The 17567-nt window shown below is 42.4% G+C and overlaps 1 protein-coding gene across 1 annotated transcript in view; it reads right to left on the reverse strand.

Annotated features, from left to right (window-relative positions):
• Positions 1–2255: 2255 nt before the first annotated feature.
• MAP3K19 (mitogen-activated protein kinase kinase kinase 19) overlaps positions 2256–17567 on the reverse strand; it is a 74323-nt gene continuing 59011 nt past the window's right edge. The window contains exons 12-15 of the mRNA XM_021695852.1: positions 12614–15067; positions 9245–9394; positions 7463–8160; positions 2256–2322 (exon numbers count right to left, since the gene is read on the reverse strand). Of these exons, the coding sequence (XP_021551527.1) occupies positions 2256–2322; positions 7463–8160; positions 9245–9394; positions 12614–15067 (3369 nt within the window). The remainder of the gene's footprint in view (positions 2323–7462; positions 8161–9244; positions 9395–12613; positions 15068–17567) is intronic.

The following is a 17567-nucleotide window of genomic DNA, read 5'->3' on the forward strand; positions in this document are numbered from 1 at the left end:
TGACTGACTGTCCTGACTTCCACCTACCAGTAGATGGCCTTGAGAAAGTCACTTAGCTCTCAACCCTATCGTTCTTTAACAAAATGAGAAAACCAACCCAAACAACAGAATTAAATGAGGTGCTTTTTTATATTAAGAGCTCAGGAAATGCTAGTCCTTCCCGTGATCACTTAACTGTACTCCCTATCTCCTCTCAGACACTCCTCCCAAAGGAAGATAAAAAGGGAGCAAACATCTGGGCAATGATAAGAGCAGAGTTACAGCCTGTTATGTCTTAAACACAAGGAATGACAAAACAAAAGAAAACTCTTAGGACCAAGGGTCACCTACTGAAAACAAAAATTTTGAAGGTTCTGTTCCAAAGTTGTGTTCAGTATTCTATAAAGAGGGTTAGGGTTGTTAGCACCAACTTCATGTGTCCATTGCTATGATACACGTGTGTACAGAATATGCTTTGCTCCCTAGCCTTTCCCATATGTAGTTTATTTGCTCCTAAATCAGATAAAACCATCCAGGTTTTAAAGAATGCTTAAGATCCCAACAAACATTTTTTTTTTTAAAGATTGATTTATTTATTTGAGAGAGCGAGAATGAGAGAGAGTACATGAGAGGGGGGAAGGTCAGAGGGAGAAGCAGGCTCCCCTCTGAGCAGGGAGCCCAATGCGGGACTCGATCCCGGGACTCCAGGATCATGACCCAAGCCGAAGGCAGTTGCTTAACCAACTGAGCCACCCAGGCGCCCCCCAACTAACATTTTTTAAAAACCACTTTAACAAAATACTTCATTTTGTCAGATTATGCTGATATACAAGTAAATGAGGGACGTATCTCTTAAATTATCAAATATGAGAAAACTGTACAAATTACAAAGAAGGAAGGTATACCCAGAAAGACGTATCTAAACATGTCGGCCAAAGTAAAATCTTTTATCTCAGCTTGACTGCATTTCAGTTGCTTCTCAAAAACTTCTGAAGAACCAGCTTGATTTTGACAAAGCCTGACAACTGGTGTTAGAATACACCTGAAGTTAGTTTGTAATTGTGCCACTTTGAAATGATAGCAGCCAGTAAAAAGATTCTATAGAAATAGCTCAAAACAATAGGTGTCAATGAAATTTAGTAGATGAGTGGAATCAGCAGTAGAAACCTTAATTAACAATGCTTCTTCCACAAACTTAAACAAGGCATTGTAATAATTCTGACAACTTGTCCACTTTTTCTGATGAGGTTTATCAATGTTCTAGAAATGAAGAGTGACCTCAGGGGGTACCTGGGTGACTCGGTTGGGTGTCTGACTCTTGATTTAGGCTCAGGTTATGATCTCAGGATCCTGATGTCGGGCTTTGCACTCAGCCAGGAGTCCGCTTGAGGATTCTTTCTCTCCCTCTGCCCCTCCCCCTGCTTGCTCTATCGCTCTTTCTCTCAAATAAATAAATCCTTAAAAAAAAAAAAGTGACCTCACTGGGGATGTCCTTCATTCAGGTGAAATGAGCCCTGAAAAAATTTATATGCTGACCCACTCCCCTTGATCAGATCTAGCTTTTGTCCTACTAGCAGGCTTAGGTTTAGCTAGTTCTAGATGTGCCATGACTTAATGCACCCTGCAAATAAGTGAAGTCTTCAAGTCATACTATAAATTACAGGGAAAGCAGCCTGAGGTGTATGGAGCCACCTTGAACAGTACAGCTTCTTGTAGGTGGAAACTTAGGGGACCCTCTGATAATGAAATGCCAAGGCCCTTAGCTCTTCCTGTTAACTTTGAGGCTCCTGTAGTCTGCAAAGTTAAGATTGCTGCCAAAGTAAACAGAATCTAGCATCTCTCTTAGTTTTTAATTTCTCACCTTCCTTTCATTTCCTTTCCCAGAAATAAATGTCTTTACCCACCAAGCCAAAACAATTTTTTTTGTTTTTACAATTTAAGTTAAGGACATTAAAATTGATAGACCAAAACTAAAAGGTAGAATCCTACAAAGGAATAGAGATTGTAATTCTTGGACAGTCCAAAGCTGTAAACACTGGAATAGGTTTTTTGTTGTTATGTTGAAGAAAATGTTCTCATATACATGTGTAACCATGCCTGAAGCTTGAGGAGGCTAATACGTAGCAAACTTACTAGTTAGCGACACTGCAGGATCTGGTTAAGTTGGGTTGAGTTGACTCAGTAGTAGGAAAACAAAGGTCCCTTAACCATCATTCCCACAATGAAGCAATCACAGAGTGCTTGTAAAGGAACTGGAGAGAAAAGTGGATGTACATTCAGTGACTTCTTATCAAGAAGGAGTGCTTCAGGAGCTGGGTGGCAGAAGGTCGCTCATGCTGGTCCCTAAGAAGGGAAAAACAATTTAGAAACAGCACCCCATTAGTGCCTCCCAACTGGATCTACTTGACTCAAAATGCCAACTTTAAAAATGGAAGTACAGGGGCACTTGGGTGGTTCAGTCGGTTAAGTGACCGACTTGGTTTCGGCTCAGGTCATGATCTCAGTCCTGGGATCAAGCCCCACGTCAGACTCGGCACTTAGTGGGAAGTCTGCTTAAAGATTCTCTCTTTCCCTCTCCCTCTCCCTCTGCCCCTCCCCCACCCCTGCTTATGTGCGTGCACCCTCTAAAATAAATAAATCTTTAAAAAATTTTAAAATAGGGCGCCTGGGTGGCTCAGTTGGTTAAGCGACTGCCTTCGGCTCAGGTCATGATCCTGGAGTCCCGGGATCGAGTCCCGCATCGGGCTCCCTGCTCGGCGGGGAGTCTGCTTCTCCCTCTGACCCTCCTCCCTCTCATGCTCTCTGTCTCTCATTCTCTCTGTCTCAAATAAATAAATAAAATCTAAAAAAAAAAAAAAAAATTTAAAATAAAAATGGATGTACAATCTTGGCCAAACAGATTTGAGCCACACTTAAGCCTTTAGCTGTGTGAGCTTAGGTCAGTGACCTAAACTCTTCTCATCAGTAAAATGGGGATAACAATAACACCTAACTCCTTGAGAGAAATAATGTATATACAAGTTTTGAACAGTGTCTGGCACATAGTGATAGTTCAAAAAGTAGTCACTATTATTAAAAACTAGGCCCTACTTTCCCATTGTACTTTTGTTCAGTTTGGGGTGTAATTTATACAGTAAGACCCACACTTGTAGATGTACAATTTAATGCACTTTTAACTAGCATTAAATTTACTTTTAAAACTTAGAGGCACTGGAATCCAGAACTGAAAATCCTTTAAGGGGGTGGCTCAGTCGGTTAAGCATCTGACTCTTGATTTTGGCTCAAGTTACGTTCTCAGGGTCATGAGATTGAGCCCTGTGTGGGCTCTGCGCTGAGTGAAGAGTCTGGTTGAGATTCTCTCTCTCCCTCTGCCCCTTCCCCCACTCTTTCTCCCTCTCTCTCTTTCTCAAAATAAATAAAATCTAAGATCTTTTTTTTAAAAAGCCTTTAAGAAGGGGCACCTGGGTGGTTCATTCGGTTAAGCGACCACTTTCAGCTCAGGTCATGATCTCCGAGCCCCATGTTAGGCCCTGCGCTCAGCAGGGAACCTGCTTCTCCCTTGTCCTCTGCCCCTCCCCCCCCCCACTTGTGCACTCCCTCTCTCTCTCTCTCTAATAAAATCTTTTAAAAAATGAAAGATGTAGGGGCGCCTGGGTGGCTCAGTCGTTAGGCGTCTGCCTTCGGCTCAGGTCGTGATCCCAGGGTCCTGGGATCGAGCCCCGCATCGGGCTCCCTGCTCCGCGGGAAGCCTGCTTCTCCCTCTCCCACTCCCCCTGCTTGTGTTCCCTCTCTCGCTGTGTCTCTGTCAAATAAATAAATAAAATCTTTAAAAATATATAAAATAAAAAATAAAAGATGTAGACATTTAAATGTGTTTTGGTGATTAATTGAAATAATCCCATTTGGGGCACTCTTGGGTGAGCATAAAGTAATGGGAGACAGTTATACACTTAGTACTATTTTGGTTTAGGTTATTTTTCCTCAAATTAAAATTTTGCCAATGAACAGTGAACAATGAAGCCGTGAACCAGTCAATAGTTATCTGCAATGACCTATTCCAAAGACATTATTTTGCCTAAATCGGCTATCTTTTGATAATTTGGGTGGCAGGGAATGGAGGCAGTGGGGAGATGGGGAGAGGTGCAGGGGATAACTACCAGGATAGCCCAGATGAAAATGGACATAAAGATACAGTGACCATAAATTATTTTGAAATAAAATCTCCACTTTTGGAAGCCCTTTCTCCTGTCTTCAAAATATGCAGAAATCTCTCCTCTCCAAAAATTCTTTCCTTAACATAGCCAAACCCATTGACTTTTTTTTTTTTTCCAACATTCATTATCCCAAACCTTACCCTTTGGCCCATTCCTCTCTATAGAAATTGCCCCCGTAAAATTAACCATGATCCTCTCATTACCAAATGTAATGAGTTCATCCTCCTTGTCATCTCTACAGTAGCATTGGAAGCATTCACTACCCCCTCCTTTCAAAACGATCTCTGCATAGACTTGGAGGAAACTTTTCTTGGTTCTCCTCCGGCCTTGGGACAACTCCCCTCCCTCCCTCCCTCCCTCCTTTCCTTCAGCCACGTGCTAGACTTGATGTTACGTCTGTTGTTACTTCTCCCCTGAGCATTTTCAATAAAATTTTCCTCAGCCCTCTTAAGTTGTTCATGACTTTAGCTACCAACCTTCGGATTTCTAAAGATGGACCTCCAATCTCATTTGCTTTCCTGAGCTCCGATCCCATAGCTTCGAAAATTTCCTTAAATGGTGGGCCCTCTTCAGTTCCCTCCCCTGCTCCTCTTTCACAACTTTCTATTATTTCTTCCACTATCCATACTCAAAACCATGCAGTCCCATCGTGCCCCATCACCAAGTCCTGATTCACCTTCCTCTGGAATGTTTGGGAACCCTTCTCTTTATAGTCCCACTGCTTCCACCACCATCCAAGTCCAAGCTGTGGATTCCTGCTCGGCCTTCTAGTCTCAAGCAGCTCCATGTGAAGTCCTTCGATGCACTGCCCTCCGACTTGCTTTCCCGAAGGCCAGTTTCTTTACAGCATGATCTGCCCCAAATTCTTTACAGTCCCCTGCTCTTCACTGCCTATTGCAACAAAGCTAACTGCCTTGGCCTGACTTCCCAGAACTTTCTTTTTGTTTTAAGATTTTATTTATTTATTTGACAGAGAGAGCACAAGCAGGGGGAGCCACAGGGAGAGGGAGAAGCAGGCTCCCCGCTGAGCAGGGAGCCCGCCGTGGGGCTCGGTCCCAGGACCCTGGGATCATGACCTGAGCCGAAGGCAGATGCTTAACCCACTGAGCCGCCCAGGCACCCCTTCCCAGATTTTCAACCTGCCCGTAGGAGTACCCCCACTCACACATCCTGTTGCTCCCCAAAGTTCATTTCTGATCTATTCAGTCCTTGTTCTGGTCAACACCTAGTCATCTGTACTTCTGAATCTTTAGCAGTACCTCCCCCCCCCACTTTATTTCTGACTATCCATACCTCCAAGGAATATCGTCATAAGGCAAGACTCTAGAGTCCTTAGGGTCTTTGCCATAGAATTTCAAGAGGTAATTTTATGCTTGTATATGATGCTAATTAGGTAAGATGTATTAGTATTCTCCCAAACATTTAATAACTATGGAGCCCTAATTATGTGCCCCATACTCTGCTAAGCAATTTACATGAACTCTCACAACAACCCTATTAATTTATCATTAATGGTATGAGTTGTGTATTGCTTAGTTCATGAAGCAATGTTTCAAAAGGAGAGCCATAAAAAAGATTTCACCCTTTCTCTTTAAAGCTCTGTGTGTGTGTGTGTGTGTGTGTGTATGAATAATGACAACTCAAAAGAAAAATGAAAATAGCATGTAGTTTCTGTGGATCAATAATAGATAATTGTTCAATTCAGAACAGAGCAACTATAGTAGTCTTAAGAGCTAAGACCAATTCCAAAACTAGTACTGGTTCATATGATGTTTCTAACACCTTTATGTCTCTCGTGTGAGGTTTTTTGCGGGGAACAAGGGGCAGCTCTGTGCCTGGGGCTCTGTCCACAAAATCCACACTGGAACGCCTATGGTGTCTACATCTGAGGATGCCCAGAACTGGAGCATGGAGTATGTGTTCCTGCCTCGTCCTGAGCAATCCCCTGAAATCAACCAGGACACTGGTACACATGATGGCAAAGAGAGACAAGAGTCTGAAAGAGAGAGGCACATTGGTCAGCAGGCAGGGAGAACTGTGGGTTTTGAGATTCATTAAGAAAGAAAAAAATGAACCCATTCCGGGAATTGGAGTTTGCCATGTATGCTTGCTTAAAGCTGGAGCACTAGAATTTTTCATCTAGGAAAAAGAATGCACACTTCTTTGAAAGCAAGACAGCCTTCCTCGTCCTGCATGTACAACTAAATGTTGAGCCTCACTAGGTGTGGATAGAGGCCAGGCGGGTGGGCTCCGGTACCCCAACCCTACACTTCAGCTCTCCCTCACCATATACATACACACATACGCACGTACTTTAACCAGAGCCATCTCTCTGCTCTTATGTTTTATTCTTTGAATTAAAATTTTGTATGAGGGGTGCCTGGTGGCTCAGTTAGTTAAGATTCTGACTCTTGATCGCAGCTCAGGTCTTGATCTCAGGGTTGTGAGTTCAAACCCCACACTGGGCTCCATGCTAGGCATGAAGTCTATTTAAAAAAAAAAAAAAAGCAAAAAAATTCATATGGGCAAAGAGTGCCTGGCTAAGAAAAATTTGAAAACCACACAAGTGGGTAATCTCTAAGGTCCCTTCTAACATTTTACCCAACATTTTATTCCATAGATACTAGGGAGCATCAGAACAGGAAAAAACAGACAACTTTCTGCTACTTTTCTGCTTCCGCAATTATTCCCCACACTTGATGCATGAAATGCTTCAATTAGAGATTTGTTCCTTTGGCTCCAAGGCTCAAATGTTTCCCCTCATTTTGGATGCCAGCGTCTCTGGGGGGACCGACACATTAAATCTGTCAGTCATCAATCAGTCAATTCATATCAATCCCTCAATATGAATGACTTTCTCACATACTTTCCTGAGAGCCGGTTTTAGGAAGGAGGTGGGAACACCGGTTCCTTGAGAGGAAAGGCAGCTCAGGAAAGGGGAACCTAAGCACAGGTGATATCATTGCACCATGACCAGTCCCTCGGAAGACGTCCCACTCATAAATAAGTAGATCTTTAGCAATGTTCACACACCCATCGATTTGTCTGTCCCTGATAAGACATTTAATTGAGACACTTGCTACTTGAGGCATTACCCTCCCTACCCCGATGCAATGAGGAGCACAATCACCCAATGTGGTTAATCATGATTCCTTTCAGTACAAAATCACTCCCTGCTTGATTTTTTTGTGGGCCATAAGCTGCAGGGGAAATGTCAGCAATCTTGGACTCCCTACGGATTTCTCCTCCGCCTGTGTTCAGTTTCTTACCTGGTTAGGCACACGCGCACAAAGTCCGCTGCATTTTCCGAGAAGTGTTCTGGTAACGGAGGCATCAGCCCTCGGTGTGCTCCAATGTAAAACATGGCTGCCATCCTGTCCATTGAAGCCAGTGGAGGCTTCCCTGTGGCCATCTCAAACACGGTGCAGCCAATGCTCCAGATGTCTGACTTCCTTCCGTAGCCAGACTCACTGATGACTTCCGGGGCCATCCAATATGGAGTCCCATGCATGGACTTGAGCATGTCACTGTGGGTGCCATTTAAGCCAGCCCAGGCCAAACGCTTGGCACAGCCAAAGTCAATTAGCTTTATTATTCCGGTTGGCATAAGCATGACATTATTTCCTTTGATATCTCGATGCACCACACAGTTCTCATGGAGATAAGCAACACCTTGCAGAATTTGTCTTGTATATTTACAGAACACCATCTCAGGCAATGGCCCAAAACGGTTTATAATACTAGAGATTGAGCCACCAGGGACAAACTCCATGAAAATGTTTACAATATTCTCTTCCAAGCATGTCCCCAAATAGGCCACAATGTTGACATGTTTCAGTGCTTTGAGCAAATCTACTTCTTCCTGCAGTTTCCGGTATTCTTTTTCGGTAGCTAATTTATCAGAAGTATCCAAAGCCACCTGTTTTACAGCTATTAGCTGTCCTTGGCTAGTAAGACCACAATATACCTAGAAGCAAACCTTATTATTAAATTTAAATTATATAACCTGTTCACAAAATGCCTCAGGTGATGCTCGTCTTTCCCTTCTCCTCCCAAACCCTTGTCTTCTTCTAAGTTGACACATCCCTACCTAAATGCAAAGTACCTAAGCAAATTCAATGTTTCAGTGAGGCCAAAATGGGGATGAGTAGCATGGTGAATGGATATCATATTGGCTTGGAGTCAAGTGGCCTGGATTGGTTAGAATCCTGGCCTCACCATTCCCCAGGTATGTAACTTTGGGTAAGTTGTATAATCTTTTTGACTTCAGTTTTTCTCATCTATAAAATGGAGGTGATAGTTCTTACCTCACAGATATCTACATGACTACATTGGGAAAACTCCTCACCAAATAAGTGAAACACCTATTTCAGTGCTAAAGCTCTAAGGAGAGAGAGGAACGCAGGTCCTGGGGTAATTTGGCAGTGACCCCATCATGTGTCTTCAGTGGTTTCATGTCTTTCCAGCTTCTTGCTGATATGTCCCCAGCTGAAAAATATCCTGTCTTATCTGGGGATCGGTCTTCTTTTTACCAATCTATGTAAATACTATCTAATGTGCTAGGAATTTAGATGGTCTCTGATGCAATTCAAAAACTGTAAGGAACATTTTTTTGTTTTTGCCACTCAACAATGGTTCTCCCAAGTTCTGGTAACATCCTGAGCTGTTGAACCATGAGACATCTCTCTCACTGGACTTGGACCCAGGAGAATGAGAGGTTAGAAATACAATGGCCATTGCCCCACCACATAGACCCTGAGAATGAGACCCATTAGGAGACATACAGAGAGGCCAGACCCTAGTGACATTGTTTGACCCCTGAAATCAGCTATGTCCAGAGCCACACCTATTCCAGACCTTTCAGTTACATGAACCAGTGAACATCCTTTCCCCCAGGCCAGTTTGGGTTGGGTTTCCTATTACTTCCAATTGAAAAAGTTCCAAGTCAAAGAGTTTACAGCATGGGGAGGGCACGAGAGGATTAGGAAGGAAAGGGTGGGTCAAGGAGGAGTGGGGATTTGGGGTTTCATCATGTTTCCCATTTAACTTACTGTACCATAGGCTCCCTTCCCAAGGATCTCGCCCTTTGTCCACAGGATACATTCTTCATACTTTGAACTATTTTCAGAAAATGTCTTCTTTTCATTTGAGTTGAGAAATTTCTCCTCCTTGTTGAATATCCTAAACCCACTACTACACCTCTGGGACAATGAGACAAAAGGAAAAGTCACCATTAAACTCTGAGTCATTGGGATGGAGAAGATGGCTGGAAAGTAGAGTCTTCCTTTCTTCTAACTCGGGACCAACTAGAGAAAGCCAAATATGCACCCCTAATTAGTCATATAGGATGCTGCTTGTTAGCCCACCTCCAGTCTCCCCCTGCCAAGAGCCTCCAATCAGAGCATACTGAAAGCTGCCCTTCTCTCCCTCCAAGAAGGTTTCCCACTCCTCTGCCTGCCTTTGAGTCTCTGCCAAACACAAGTGTTAGTGCCTGACTCTTGCTAGAGCAAGCTCTGAATAGCTTTTGTCTGTTCTTCAGTTATTTCCACGACACAAACATACACTCAAACACACACATATATGCATACACACATTCATACACAAATACACACACACACACACACACACACTCTCTTCCTCATGCACAGCCACAACACTGAAGTGTGGTCAAGACCAGCTGCAATAGAATGATGATCCTTGTCCTCTAGACCTTTGCTCCTCCAAGGAGAATCTGCAGACAGGTGAATCAACATCACATGGGAGCTTGTTAGACATGCAGAATCTCGGGCCCCAGACATACTGAATCAGTGTCTACATTTTAACATGATCCCCAAGTGATTTGCATTCACAGTAAGCTTTGAGAAGCCCTGCTCTAGAAGTCAGGGAACAAGAATCTCTGTAGAACTTAGACCATGTTTTCCAATTGGTTGATCAGGGCCAAAAATGCTTTGTTTTGATCTCCTCCACAAGTTCTTAAAAATAAATGATGGTGACGCAGATGCATGGTGAAGGCCATTATGATCAAGACTGCCTTGCAAGTGTACCTTCCTCAGGAATGAAAAGGCCATCTGGGTACCTCCTCCCCATCCTTTCATGTTTCTATCCAAACTAAACTTAAGGACTGCTTGGGAAGGAAAAGGCTGCAAAAAGTCAGTTTTGACTCCACCATTACAGGATGGGGTTACGGGCTGCTGATATTTACTAGCTTGTTAGCTTTGCTTAAATTTAAAATGGCAGAGTGGTGGGGCGCCTTGGTGGCTTAATCGGTGGAGCAATCGACTCTTGGTTTTGGCTCAGGTTATGATCTCATGGGTCATGATCTCTTGACATCAAGCCCCAAGTCAGACTCTGAGCTCAGCAGGGAGTCTGCTTAGAGATTCTCTCCCTCTGCCCCACCCCCTGCACGCATGTGCATGCGCTCGCGCGCTCTCTCTCTCTCTCTCGATCTCAAATAAATCTTTAAAAAAAATTAAAATGGCAGAGTGGTAGACTCATCTCAGACACACAGGTGTGCACACACATATCCCCGTTTCTTACCCAAGCCTGGAGGCCTCCCTGAATCACTACCTACCCCCAACAGAAACCAAATTCACCATGAGGGCAGAGCTGGTGTTTCAGGACAGGGAATAATCTCACTCTGTAGTGATAAGAGTGTGGGCTGGAAGCAGAATGCCTGGTCCCACCACTCACTGACTATGTTAACTTTCTAAGCCTCAATTTTCTCAACTTCCAGATGGGGACTTGTTATGTCATAGAGTGTTACGAAGCATATAAAGAAGACAATGTAACATATCTCGCTCCTACATGGTAAGTTCTCAATAAACCTAGCTATGATATAACTACTTGCCTTGTGTATACTTTGATCAACTGACTAAAATAATTGTTCCTGATCCTGAGATAGTGTGATATAGCCTGAGTCAGTGCTCAATAAATATTTCAGCTAAACCTACCATTTCTGTCTTTAAAATTTGAGTAGAACACAAGGCTCATGTAATTCAGTGAGAATTGAAACAGACAAAACAAAACCCAATGGATCTGTTGATATTCTTCTTCCCCACTCCTACTCCCATGCCAAACAATTTTTTTTTTAATTTTTCATGATTGTTGCTTATTTTCCTTGAGAGCAATGGCTAAATCTTGTACCCCATCATGTCTCTAGTTCTTAGCCCAGTGCCAGAAACACAGTAGGCACCAATAATATTTCTGTGTTAAAGTTTTCATATTTCATGTCTTCTTATCTGTTTTGGAATTAGCTGGTGAGCTACTTGTGCATTTCCTTCTATCTCACATACACCTAGAGCAATGTTTTACCCATGATTATCTCTCCGCTATTTGTTGATGGAAAACATCTTCACTGAATAAAATATTGACCTACTTTAAATAAATAGTTTTGCTATATTAATGTACCTAAAGTGATGTCATTGCAGTGTCAGGCTAGCTGAATTCCAGAAGTAAGGCGGTGTAATGAAAACATCTTAGCCTGTTGGCGAGGATGTGGAGAAAGGGGACCTCCTACACTGTTGGTGAGAATGCAAGCTGGTGCAGCCACTCTGGAACATGGTATGGAGGTTCCTCAAAAAGTTGAAAATAGAGCTACCCTATGACCCAGCAATTGCACTACTGGGTATTTACCCCAAAGATACAAATGTAGTGATCTGAAGGGGGTATGTGCTCCTCAATGTTTATAGCAGCAATGTCCACAATAGCCAAACTATGGAAAGAGCCTAGATGTCCATCAACAGATGAATGGAGGATGTGGTACACACACACACACACACACACACACACACACACACACACAATATGGAATATTATGCAGCCATCAAAAATATGAAATCTTGTCATTTGCAACGATGTGGATGGAACTAGAGGGTATTATGCTAAGAGAAGTCAATCAGAGAAAGACAAGTATCATATGATCTCACTGATATGAGGAATTTGAGAAACAAAACAATGGATCATAGGGGAAGGGAGGGGAAAATGAAACAAGACAAAACCAGAGAGGGAGACAAACCATAAGAGACTCTTAATCTCAGGAAACAAACTGAGGGTTGCTGGAGTGGAGGGGGTGGGAGGGATGGGGTGGCTGGGTGATGGACATTGAGGAGGGTATGTACTATGGTGAGTGCTGTGAATTGTGTAAGACTGATGAATCACAGACCTGTACCCCTGAAACAAATAATACATTATATGTTAATTTAAAATTAATTAATTAATTAATTAATTAAAAAAGAAAAAGGAAACATCTTAGCCTGACAGTCAGGGGATCTGGATTCCAAACTTGCAACCAAATAGTGAGACCTTGACAAAACTACTGAGTTGTTTAGGATTTCTGATTCCTCATTTGAAAATAAGGAGTTTGAACCAGACTCTGAGGACCCTTCCTGCCTCAATGAATCACTGATTCTAATTATACCAACCTGTATTTTAACATTTGTCGTCTCTCCGCCCAATTCTGGCGTGGTTTTTCCTCTCCTACTGAAGACAGGATTTAGGTTTTCAGGATCTGTTTCATTTGCCATTATTTGATAAGAGGTGTTATCTCTCTCATCAAGAGCTAATAGTTCTGCAGCTAGGCATCCTAATAGTTCATCTGTCAATTCTTCATTCTTCACAGAATCTAGAATTTCTTGCGAAATTGAATTTGCATCATTTAAAGTTTGTCCAAATGTGTGATATGTAATTGACTCATTAGCTAAACTATCATGATCCAAAGAATGTGCCCAATGTTGATATGCTTGGGAAGATGCACTCTGTTGTTTCTCTTGGAAAGAGAAACTCGTAGGTGTTTCAGACTTATCTAAAACACTTTCGAACCCTACATCATTAGTCAAAATTTGGTTGGCATTTATTTTACCAAGAGATGCTGTATTCTGCTTTTCTTGCAATACATGCTTATTGGAACCCTTCTCACTGGGCACTGCCCAGCTATTTTCTGAAAGAACAAATGGGGTCTGGTGATGTAGTTCTTCAAGTTTATGCAGATCTCTGAGGCTCGTGGCAAGTATTTGATTGTTAGAAATGTCTCCTTCATTAGCAGACTCTTCCACAGAGACTTCTTCAACAGTGGACAAACCTGTAACAGGAAGGAATCCATTCTGTGCAGTGGACCGCTTCTGAAGCAGAGCCAAGTTCATGGGCTGACCTTCATCACTGGAAGAGAGAAAGTCATTTCCTGAAGACTTTATCTGCCACTCTGGATCTGAAATATCATCACCATTTTCAATGTCTTGTAAGTTGCTACCTACGGCCTCGTAACCCTTTTCTTTAGAAATTAAACTTTTGCTCTTTTGTTTAATGCCAAGCGAAGGCTTTGCAGGTTTAATGTGTGGTCTTTTCTGAGAAAATCTTGTTCTGCTATTGCTGCTTCTCTCACTGTGTGACGATCGACATTTATTGGTAATACATCTGCCAGACGGAGCTGAGCATATCTCTCGGTAATATTTGTGCTCCTGATGTTCAGCCTCTCTCATGTGACAATAAACAGGAGTCCCAAACATTTCATAGATTCCAGGCCCATTAGCAGTTGAATTGATTTCTTTGAACATGTCACTATACTTAAGATCTAAATAATTTAGTCTTGGCTCTGTTGGTTGAGCAGAGAGAGGAACAGGAGACTTCTTCATTCCTGGATTCTTACAGATGCAAGGAAAAGATTGCTTTTTAGGTTTCAGAGCCTGGTAAGTTGATTGCTTCTTTTCTACCTGTGGCATTCTCCTTTGAAACTTCGGTGACTGCCGAAGTCTGGGGTCAACAAGCCCCAAAGCAGGGAAAACTTGAGTTTTTTTGCTGGTTTTATGCATGGTAGGCTTAATGGAACCCTCAATGGAAATCATGAAATTCTGGGGTGTCCTGTTACTGGTCTTGGTCTTTGACTCCAACTTATTTCTGTGGGTTTTCATCTTATGCCCGTCGTTTTCTTGGTGTGCAAGTATGTTGAAGCTATTGTTGTTTTGAAGAGTGCCCTTTCTTTTTTGGAGGCTCAGTTTGGCTATTGCCGGTTCCTTGGGAGGTCCATGTCCAGGGAAAGTGATGTGGATAAGAGGCACCATTGCATTCATTTCTGGTTTGGTGGCCTCTGCTACTGATATTTTTATGTTTGTCTCCATGCCTCTATGACCTTGTGGGAGCTCTTCAGTAGAGCCATCAGGGACTACATTGGACAAACTTTTAAGTACAGTGCACTCTTCTAAAATATGATTTGGCTCAACTGCTTCACCTTTCTGTACTGAAGAACTTTTGGAATCAGCCTGATCATTTCTAGTCTCTTCATCCTGCCTTAGAATTATTTCTGAATGCTGGGCTTCTTGGAACTTGATTGGCATGGTACATCCAACTTCACAGTCTTGTTTACAGTTTCTGGCTACTGAACCCTCTTTCTTTCCTGATGAAAGATGTTGAGAATTCTCTTCTTCTGCTTTTCGAATTTCACGACCAATGCAGTCAAGATCCACTTCCCGATTTGTAGGAAAATTGCTCTCCTCACAATTTCCAAAGGATCCCAAAGATTGTCCCTTTTCAAAGTCAGAGACTGCAATTTTGTCGCTTCCTTCTGTTTCCTTGGATTTCCTGTTCTCCTCCATCTCCGTGTGTTGTCTCTGATGGCTAGCCTTCCAAAACGAGCACATGTTTCTGGACCACATGGAGCTATCAGAGGACCTGAGAGTCTGACCCACAAACACCTTACACGGAGCTTCCTGCTGCTTGTGTGATGGTCTAAACTCCTCAGAACGACTTCTGGGCTCTGAGAGCTTAGGTACAAAGGATATGAAGTTCAGAATATTTCTTTCTCTCTCTTTGGGATCATTGTGATTTGGGGGGATTGTATGAACACCAGGTTTCATGGACAAAGGTGACAATGGTGGCAGAGGGAACTAAAAGAAAAGAGAAAAGGCTAATGAACGCAGAAACGTACATGCACATCATATCAAGTGGTTTAAGGTAATCCAGAGAGATTATCTTTTTTTATTTAAATTCAATTAGCCAGCGCATAGTACATCATTAGTTTCAGATGTAGTGTTCAACAATTCATCAGTTGCGTATAACACTCAGTGCTCATCACCACCTGCCCTCCTTAATGCCCATCACCCAGTTACCCAATCTCCCCATCCATTCCAGATAGATTCTAAGATTTGATTTAGGGAGGCCTTTACAAGGCTATCCTAGAGATCCCAATTTTATTTATCTATTTTTTTTAAGATTTTATTTATTTATTTGTCAGAGACAGAGAGAGAGCACAAGCGGGGGAGTGGCAGGCAAAGGGAGAAGCAAGCTCCCTGCTGAGCAAGGAGCCCGATGTGGGACTCGATCCCAGTATCCTGGGATCATGACCTGAGCCAAAGGCAGACGCTTAACCAACTGAGCCACCCAGGTGTCCACTAGAGATCCCAATTTTAAAAACTAAAAGCTCACGCCTGGGATTTTTGGTAAAACAATACTTCTAAAAACCAAGATTGTTGGGGGTGCCTGGTTGGTTCAGTCAGTGGAGTAGGTGACTCCTGATCTCGGGGCGGTGAGTTCAAACCCCATGTTGGGTGTACAGATTACTTAAAAATAAGATCTTTTTAAAAAAATAAATAAATAAAAAATAAAAACCAAGATTGGTATAGCTATAAAGATTCATGTTTATGTATTTATAATAAAATAAGGGCCCTATAATGTAAACGTTAAATTGTTTTAAAATATTTATTTATTTTAGGGAGGGAGAGAGAGTGTGTGAGTGGGGAGAGAGGCAAAGGGGGGGGGGGAGAAATAGATGCCCCGCTGATTGTGGAGCCCGATGTGCAGCTCGATCCAAGGAGCCTGAGATCATGACCTGAGCAGAAATCAAGAGTCCAACACTTAACCAACTGAGCCACTCAGGCGCCCCAGGTAAACATTAAAATTTTAAGATGAGAAATTTTATTTCTCTTCTCTTTTCCTTTTCCTTTCCATAGAATCGATATAAGATATTTTTAAATACCCACTTAGAACAGCATAAAATTTCTGTTACAGAGGCACCTGGGTGTCTCAGTCTTAAGGTTAATTAAGTGTACGACTCCTGATTTCGGCTCGGGTCATGATCTCAGGGTTGTGAGATCAAGCCCTGTGTTGCGCTCGACACTGGGCAAGGAGTCTGCTTGGGATTCTCTCTCTCCCTCTTCCTCTGCCCCTCCCGGCCCCTGCTCATGCTCTCTTGCTCTCTCTCTTTTTTTTTTTTAAAGATTTTATTTATTTATTTGACAGAGAGAGACAGCGAGAGAGGGAACACAGGCAGGGGGAGTGGGGGAGGGAGAAGCAGGCTTCCCGCAGAGCAGGGAGCCCGATGTGGGGCTCGATCCCAGGACCCTGGGATCATGACCTGGGTCGAAGGCAGACGCTTAACGACTGAGCCACCCAGGCGCCCCTCTTGCTCTCTCTCTTAAAAAAAAAAAAAAATCTGTTACAGTTACTTTAACAATGATCATTAGGTTACAGACTAACTCAGAATTTGTATCTGGAGCACAACTACTCCTTCATATTTTGCTGAATTGTTTTGTTGGGTGGGGCTTATAAAGGTGCCACACTATACACTTGAAAGCTAGCAACTCTGAATGGTTTTTACTTCTTGGCCCTCTCAACTATTTTCAAATGAAGTTAGTTTTAATTATCAGCAACCTCTAGAGGTCAGTGTAACCCAATATATAAATTCAGCTTTATGGTCATTAAGCTATAAACTAACTTTCTGTTGTGGTTCTTCCCAGATTTGGTACCTAATTATATTACAATACTTATAGGCAGGGATCGTGCATGGCAACTGAGAGCTCTATGTTTGTCATTGTATTGCCACCTGTGTGTAAGAAGAAAGGGAAAGGAAGCTGATACTAGAGATTACGCATTAGAAGTAGTGAAATGCAGTGTAATCCCCCACTTTTATTGTACAGATGATTTTCTTCAATCAAACGTAACGTCAGAAATAAAGACAGATTCTGCCAGGCCTTAAACATCTCCCTAGTAGCAGCTGTTATTTGTTATTTGTTTTTAAGGCCAATAAACTTTTTACAACACTGAGCAGTACCTATGCACTTTCTCATAGGCTCATGGGACAGAGTAGAGGCCGACAGTTGAGAGGGTCACAAGAATCTTTCCAAAAACTATACTTACAAACTAGACAACTAGGAAAATCTTTCTACCACTGGGGGAAAAGTTTACCTAATTTCTAGACATGTTAAAAGAAGACAAATTAAAATATGTCTAAAAGAGTTACTTACCTCATTATGTAGTGAACAGAAAACACCCCAGAAAAGAAATGTACATGGCAAAGTATAACTCTCCCAGTAGTTATTTGTGACTCTATAAACTATCTGTGAGCTGTTGTTTTCCAAGCTATAGTTGCTGAGGATTTTGGTTCTGAGT

This window comes from Neomonachus schauinslandi, chromosome 3 (genome assembly GCF_002201575.2).
Source record: "Neomonachus schauinslandi chromosome 3, ASM220157v2, whole genome shotgun sequence".
NCBI classification, from domain to species: domain Eukaryota; kingdom Metazoa; phylum Chordata; class Mammalia; order Carnivora; family Phocidae; genus Neomonachus; species Neomonachus schauinslandi.